Here is an 8,185-nt window from a genome sequence, read left to right as displayed (position 1 = left end):
CCACTTATTCGTCTATGGACATTAAGATTTGAGAGCAAACACACATATTTTAAACTTTAAGAATCCATGTTCTACTCTTGCAGAGAGGCCTTTACAGGTCTTTCTGAGTGTTGGCAACTTCTTCTGCAGTTGCACATCATAATTTTGAGGCTGTAAACACTCTGATAGCCCATGTGTCACTGTGACTGTGAAGGGTACAAAATACAAAAAGAACATGTTCATGATCGATCGTGATCGATGATGATGATGAGGGGCTTGTCATTGGAAAAATCAAAGTGGTTCTCATTCATAAGGATTCAGCAGCATATTTTATTGCTGAAAAATATCATGCCATGCGTCTTCCTGACATGGGTGTCTATAGCCTTACGCTGATGCAGAGAAGCTACTGTTGTGTTAATCAGGAGAATCTGCTAGATTACTACCCCTTCCCTGAGTACACTGTCCATGGCACACCAATGATAATTCTTCACCATTCTTTCCCTTTATTCCAGAATAATGGCTAACTTGAGTGAAGAAATCAAGGAGATCATCTGCAAGACCTTGCCAAATCTCTCTGAAACGACCCAGTGGCAAATAATTTCTAAACTTCAGAGCTCTGGCTTGGAGTCAAAAGAAGATTTAAAATATGTACAGCAGGAAGACATTGCTGATCTGTTACCTGTCATGCAGCTCTGAATACTCCTGGATGCATTTAAATTAGGTAATGTATGGTTAATTCAGTTTGGCATTTAAGTAGGGATGCCCCAATACTTATACTAGTATCTGGTATCAGGCTGATACCATACTAAAATAGGGTACAGGTATAGAGAGCTGGTGTATAATTTACCCAGAAACATTCTGATACCAGGAGCCACGTGTAACATAACAGAAACAGAGTTTATTTTGCATTTTTCATAAACATTTATCATAAAATGGATTTCACCTCATATTTTATCGTATTGTTGTTGCTTATTATGGATCAGATCAGTATTTGGTATTGGACAAGACTTTTACAGTTAACAGTTACTCAAAATGCTTCATTGCTTTCTCTCACTCTCTGTCTTTAAGACTGGCAATTTATAGGGGTCTGGACACAAGCTTGTCCCCAACTGATTCACTGATGTAATTTCTATGCCAAACTGAAAACTTTTTGACCAATCACAGTAGCAAAGCAGATTGATGTCATCTGAAAGTGCCTCAGAGCTAACGACAATCATGCCGTTCACTTCCATTTTTTATACCATGCCATGCTATCATGGTATGTCAGACAGTATCTGTCTGAGATAACTGCTGGGGATAGACTTGAGGCTATACCACTATTAATCACCATACAAAGACTGTGATTCATGGGGGCTGGACACCCTTTTAACAGTCGATACCGATATCCAAAATGTTCCCACCTGTATCAGCCAATACCAATACACATTTTTGTAAGAATGTTAGTGCAAATGCAGGTGCAAAACAGGTTAAGCTTTTCAGACATGCCTAATATAAGATAATTAAGTGGATTTTAAACAAAGACTAAGTTATTTTTTATTTTTTAGCTAATTTTAAAGTTCTAAATCCACATTTGGCCAAATGTCTGCGGTGACACTGATATAGCTTATTAGTGATGTACCCTAAATCTTTCTTTGTTCATTTTGTTTTAGAGATGGAGACAGTTACATTGGGTCTGCAAGTTATTCTAACCTCTTCACCACTGAGTAGTGCTTTGTCAGTCTCTGAGTCTCCATCACCATCATCAGGCACTTCCCCTCATTCTAGCCCATCACAGCTGTCGGCCATTGCATTATTGTCAAGCCAGGCAGGAAACAGCGATCCAGGCAACAGACCTTCCACAACTGAAATACTGAAAACATGGCCAGAAACATTCCAGGTCCCTTGGGAACAAATGCCACAGGAAATATGTTCTGCAATTGTAGACGGCACGAGACGTAAACCAGTGGAGCGACGCCAGATGGTACGAGTACTCGTAGATGAAATAAGGAGGTATGAGGCTAAACCCACTTGCTCACAGTGCCTCACTGTGATTCGAAATATCATCAGGCAGTACCCAAAGAGTTTGGCTGATATGACAGCAGACGGGTCACTTTTGGGTGGAGGTTATACATCGCTTTTGATTCAAGTGAAAAACCGCATTGAGAATGTGAACCGTGACAGAAGCTGTGCACGCCCCCGAGCCTCTAGATCCAGTTCTACATACAAGAGGAGGCCAACCGACACTTATGGATGTACAAGATTTCAGCCAGAGCTCCCTCCAGAAGAAGCTAATGAGACTGTGGAGCAGAACCGCCAAAGACTGGCGGAGATTTACAGACAGGAGGGTGCAGGTGGAGCTGAAAGAGTAGCAGAACATGGGGTCAGGTAACAAAAACATTTCAAGCCACAACACACACAAAAACGTGAACCATTCACACTAGAATACAACATATATTTAGTCATTCTGCTGCTTGATGCTCCTGTCCGATCTCTGTATATCTTAAAAATATTTTCTTTGTTGAATTACGCTAGGCAATATTCAGCAAATAAAATAGTTCCAAGATATAGAAAGGTCTGATAGGAAAATCAAGCAGCAGAATTACACAAAATACCTTATGATATCAGTACCGGATAGTAACTCATATCACCTTTATAAAACTCAAACTACCCCTTTAAGACTACAAAGTGCTCCTCATAGTTTTCCATTCAGTCTCTGATCTTAGACTATTCTGATTTCAGGCGCTTCATTGGTATCAGTCCAGAGAGAGGAACAAAGGCCATCCGGGGCAAGGTAGTCTCCAAGAAAACAGGTGTGATTGTCCAGAAGAAGTCTGCCAGTCAATACACACGTCTCCACACTACTGAAGAACCTCATTGACTGTAATGGGACTTCATATAGGTCAGTGAGCTCTCTCTCATCTCTCTCACTCCATGTGTTGTTTTGACAGACTGACGTTGCCACATTAAGCCACAAGAGACTTTGATATTATCAGCTTCATAAGCATTGATTAGGCATTGAATGAATGAATGAATTTATTTGATGATTAAAAAACACATATAACACTGCACTGCAGTCATTACATACATTAAAAATCACCGAGGATGAAAACACAATAAAGCCCGAAGGCTTATTTCCATTGTGGTCCTCTAACACTTAACACACCACAAGATAAAAGCAAGACAACAACAAGACAGCAAGCAAAGGCAATACAATCACCATATAAATAGCAGGCGGCGGGGTAGCTATAACAACATGCTCATGCTTTCTTGGTCATAAAATTAAAATCATAAAATTCTTGGTTAAAATTAAAAATTTAATATGCTTAAAATTGAATATGCTACATTGTACTTTGTAACCATTTATTTAAGGCCACTTTAAACATGCTCTGTGAAACACTCAATTTCAGATTATTCCACTGTATTGCTGCACTGTAGAGAAATGTGTTTTTGCCCATTAGACTATTGAATCGAAAAGGTATGAAGTCTGTTGAGCTACCTCTTGTAAAGAAGCTTGAGTGTCTCTTAGTAGTGAGAAATAAGTACTTTGGTACCATATTTTTAACAATTTTGTAAGTGAGCAGCATCTTAATATAAATGGTTATTTTTTCCACGGTCAACCAGTTAAGCTTTTTAAAATGTGCAGGGTCAAGATGTGTACGTGGATGAACTTTTAATATAACCCTTATTGGTTTATTTTGAGCCTTTTGTATTGTACATTCCTGATTCTAGAGTTATTTTGATTAATTATTATGTTTGTTGCTGTTTTACAGTGGCAACACGAATAAATCTAGGGAGAGGAAAAACGGCCAGCAAGGTGATGTTTATCTCTACCTGACCCAGAAGATTCCTCTTTGAATCAGGACTGTCCACACCCACCCAGACTCTTCCTGAAGTTAAGCATGCACCTACCTCACAGGACTCTTTTAAGAGGAAAAACATGAGCCTACCTCAAAGGACTCTTTTAAGAGGTAAAGCACAAGCCTACCTACAATTTTTTCCCAAACGTTGCTATTGATGCATATTTTTAAAATGTTCTTACTGATGTATTGTGAGGGTGGGGAAGTGTTAACGACCACACGCAACTACCACACTCAGTTACCTGAAACAGCACTCGGTTTCCTCAACAGGGATACTGAGTAGCTGATTAGCAGGAAACGGCGTCGATTAGCACAACCCACGACGCCGCATAGCAAACGGAATAAGGAACCATGACGTATATTTTCAAAATGGTCTGAATGCACATTTTCTAAATGTTCTTAATAGTACAGTTTGTTTTCCGAATGTTGCTAATGATGCATATTTTCAAAATGTTCTTACTGATGTATATTTTCACAGACGGCAGAGAATACATTGCAGTAAATTTAGATATTGTAGATATTTTAAACTGCTTTTTGAGAGAACATAAGCGTACCTCACAGAATTCTTTATAGGTTAAAGACTTATTTCCTCTGTATTAGTTGCCTTGGTATTCAGCCCAATTGTTTGATCCAAGGTCAAGTTCAAGTTTAGTAAGATAAGTCACTTATAACAATAATTTTGAAGGAGTTACAACTTACTGTATGTCTTAGATGTTTTCACGTTTCGTAAGGGGCAGTCTCTGACATGCAATTTAAAGGTGCAGTGTGTAGAATTTAGCGGAATGTACTTGGCAGAAATGGAATATAATATTCATAAGTATATTTTAATTAGTGTATAATCCCATGAAAATAAGAATAGTTGTGTTTTTAGAACCTTAGAATGAGCCCTTTATATCAACATAGGGAGTGGGTCCTCTTCCACGGAGACCTCCATGTTGCACCGCCATGTTTCTTCAGTAGCCCAGAACGGACAAACGGCTCTAGAGAGGGTGCATTTGAGATGCCTGGGTACCTTCCAATAGCTGTGTGTAATACCACACGTGTTGTTTACGGCGTTGTCGCCATTTATAGTACAGTCTGGCTTGAATGACAATCCATTTATTCAATAGGTGAGAGTATAAGCTCTCTAACGATGTATAACACGTCTAATTTTGCATTTGGAATAGCGTTTTATTGGTCAGCATAATCAAAAGTTTTGTTATCATCGCATTCACTTACGCATTCACATGTGGTAGCAGTAAAATACGTTGCACCTAACGAAATGATTTTTTGTAATTTCTTGGAAAATACTATTATTATTGAGGACTTCTGGGCATAGCATGTTTGCTGATAGACCTAGCTGACATCGTTTTCTGGTGTAAGACAGAAGCGGATAGAAATAGCCTATGTCATTGATTTACTGTCTCTGTCTCTATCTATTGAAAACAGATAAGATTTCATCATTGCTATTTAAGTATTACTGCTCAAAATATTTTGGTTATATACATTATTTTTTAAATTGAGTGTCTTTAAATAGGTTAGTGGTATTTTATAATGAGGATATTTCACACTGTACAATTAACAATCATAATCGCTATCTTACTTGTAAGCTATGACCTATAGTTTTACAGACTAAATAACTAAATACAATTTATAAATCTGTCAAGGAACCTCATCACTTGACACTTGGCTTCTCGATGCTGTCGTAGCAGATTTTTAAAAGCAGATGTCTGTAGACCACAGAACAATAAAGTTCTAATGTAAATTGCATTGAAGATTGATATTTTAGATATTCTAAACTGCTAAATTGAGTTATTGTATTATCAATTATGCCTGTTTACAGTAAACAGTGAGAATTTAAAGTAATCTACTGGCAACCCCCTAACCAGAATATCACTGTAAATTCAAGTAATCACAGAAATAGACTGCATTTCATTTTTACTGTAATAGACTGTGAAATAGTTCAACAGTATGAATACTGTAGAATTACAGTATATTGCTGGTGTCTCTGCTGCCAGCACTCAGCAAAAAGTTTTTACAGTGTAGGTCTTGGAATTGTACCTTTGTTATTAGACCACCAAATTACTTACACTTTTAGACCAGGTCTATAGAATTATATTTATTAACAGACCCATCCATAATTTTGCATAATTCCCCCTCTAGACCCATTTTTAACATGGCTGCCATACAGCCGAATGGCGTCCTATTGGCTGGAATTCGCCTAACCATATCTTCATACCCCATTGTTGTAGAATGCCCAATTATGGCACTAAATGTTTGTAGACATGTAGAAAATACAATCAAATAAGGCAGCCATGCCAGATGTACAATTTATATAAATTTATTGCAGTGTTCTGGAAAAAATGTGCAAAAAGCAGGGCAAATGATGGATTTTTAAGCTGTTCAGAACCCTACCTCAAAGATATTACATACAAACATATAAACATGCATCTTAAAATATTTGTCTAAATCAGCTGATTGTAACAATGTGCAATTTTATACTACTAACATCTCTAAATGTTTGTGTAACTAGAAAACATTTTTTAAAATAACAAATGGCCTAATGTGAATTTCAGACTTTTATGCAATACTCAATGAATTAATGTGACACATTATATCTACCTTTTTCTTATTTCTAAAGTAGATACAAAAAATAAAAAAGCTGTATACAACCTCTTATATTAAATGTTTTTTGTTTTATTTATGTTCAAATAATGTATATGTTGGTTTACAGTTGCTGTGAGGCTAGTAATCATAGTCATCTTCAAGGTCAACTTCCTCTACTGTTTCCTCATCTGATGGCTGGTTTCCACAGTGCTGGAGTCTGCACATGTCAGTGCACTTCAGCCCATTTGTTATGCGTACACATTTTGGTGCCTCACATTTCTTGCTGCAAGTGCATGCCAGCAAATTCAAAACCGCTTCTGGTGCTGGCTGGCCCTCCGTCTAGTCAATAACTAGCTTCTCATTTTTCATTTTTCCACCCTCTTCCAACAGGTCTGGGTGTCTCTGGATCTTTTTCAGGCATCTCTTCCACAATGCAGCTTGATAGTTGGCCCGTTGTGCATGTTGTTTTAGAGAGTCTAAACAGGGTGGTAATTGGTGGCTTTCTATCTCCGCTTTCTGTATGCAGAAAAGATGGTATCTGAGGTAACTGACCTTCAACACAGAGGCTTTAGGTGCATGCAGAAGGTATGTGAAGGTCTCCAGTTTTTCTTGAAGTGCCAGTGAGAGATCCCAATCCTTGCCTAACTCCATGAATGTTTCTTGGACATCGGTTTGGCTCCTCAGTAGCTTAAGGGCACCAGCCTTCCCTCTTCCAGCAAATGCAGAAACAGAATCGCATCCAGTGAATGCATGTAGCCCAATAAGCAGATGTTGCTCCCCAAGGTTGCTCCTATCCTCCCTATATTGATTAATCTGGTGTGAGATCTGCTCTCTCATTAAAAAAACAAGGGGGAATCAATGTCAGCATGGAATGCCAGGCACATTACAAAAACATCTGTGTCCTCTGAGCTGATCACAACAGCTTTATGGTCTGCTTTTGCTGCTTGAGCTACATGTAGAAGCAGACGGCCGTCTGCTTCCTCTTGCATGCATCGAAGGGCATTGACTTCTTCACTGCTTTCCTCTGTGATCCTGTAGCATTTTTCATTTGTGGTTGCAAAGAGTTCTTTTCCATACAACGCTTTTGTGTACTCTTCTTTTCTGCATTCACATGCTACAAAGGAGATCAGGCTGCTTTTGTTGTTCCCTTGACTCAAAACGTTTCTCCACTGTCTCACAAGCTGTGAAGATGAAATGTTCCGCAGCCGGTGGCCTTTCTCCTCTCCTCTTGCAGATCATTCAAGGTTCTTAATAGATATTTCCTTGTATGTATCAAAGACAACATTGATCCTCTGGCTCTTACTGCCATCTCTCAGTGCCATATACAGTATGGACATGACTATCTCTCCAAATGTTGTTTGATCACCTTTTACTTTTTGGACTAAATGCATTCTATCAATGATTGTTGCATTATGTATAGGTACTTCCTCGGCTGGAGGGGTGTTCCTCTGGAGGCAGGAGGCTAGAGTTGCCTTGTTGGTTTTCCACAAGCGACCCTCTGGAGTTGCCAAAGCCCATGGTAATGGACCAAGGGGATGGGAGAGAATCTCACTCATGTTAAGATCTTGACCACTTTCTTCTCACACATGTTGCTGAATGTTTTGAGTTTGTGTCTTTTGATGGGATTGTGGAATAGTACTTTTGGAGGATCTTTCTCAAAGCGTTCTTTGAAGGTGCTATAGCTTTGTTCTCCAATTCTTAATGCTGTCATCAAATCAGAAGCAATGTCTGGAGGTGCTGCTTTGGCGGTGGATAGGCTGACAAGCGCATTGCTCTCTGCAAAT

The 8,185-nt window shown here is 38.8% G+C and overlaps 1 protein-coding gene across 2 annotated transcripts; it reads left to right on the top strand.

Moving 5' to 3' along the window:
• Positions 1-203: 203 nt before the first annotated feature.
• Positions 204-4,457, top strand: LOC118237347. 2 transcript variants are annotated; one of them, XR_004767153.1, is made up of 4 exons: positions 204-700; positions 1,629-2,343; positions 2,698-2,857; positions 3,729-4,457. XR_004767153.1 is itself a non-coding variant. In XM_035435956.1 (3 exons), exons 1-2 carry the CDS (start codon positions 1,592-1,594, stop codon positions 2,834-2,836), a joined length of 891 nt encoding a protein of 296 aa, XP_035291847.1. In that variant the 5' UTR covers positions 1,277-1,591; the 3' UTR covers positions 2,837-2,857; positions 3,729-4,457. The 2 variants fall into 2 exon arrangements, 1 of the variants encoding a protein (XP_035291847.1); XM_035435956.1 differs by lacking the exon at positions 204-700 and having other exon boundaries at positions 1,277-2,343.
• The last annotated feature ends 3,728 nt before the right edge of the window (positions 4,458-8,185 follow it).

Source organism: Anguilla anguilla, chromosome 10 (genome assembly GCF_013347855.1).
Source record: "Anguilla anguilla isolate fAngAng1 chromosome 10, fAngAng1.pri, whole genome shotgun sequence".
Classification (NCBI taxonomy): Eukaryota; Metazoa; Chordata; class Actinopteri; order Anguilliformes; family Anguillidae; genus Anguilla; species Anguilla anguilla.
Note: the sequence above shows the minus strand (reverse complement) of the source record. Positions and strands in the feature narration are given on the sequence as shown.

What these genes read in the sequence shown, in the direction of transcription:
- LOC118237347 (XM_035435956.1), top strand. Translation starts at nt 1,592, where the DNA reads ATGTACCCTAAATCTTTCTTTGTTCATTTTGTTTTAGAGATGGAGACA. An exon ending in GTAGCAGAACATGGGGTCAG is followed by an intron (nt 2,344 to 2,697) that starts GTAACAAAAACA and finishes TTCTGATTTCAG; the next exon opens with GCGCTTCATTGGTATCAGTC.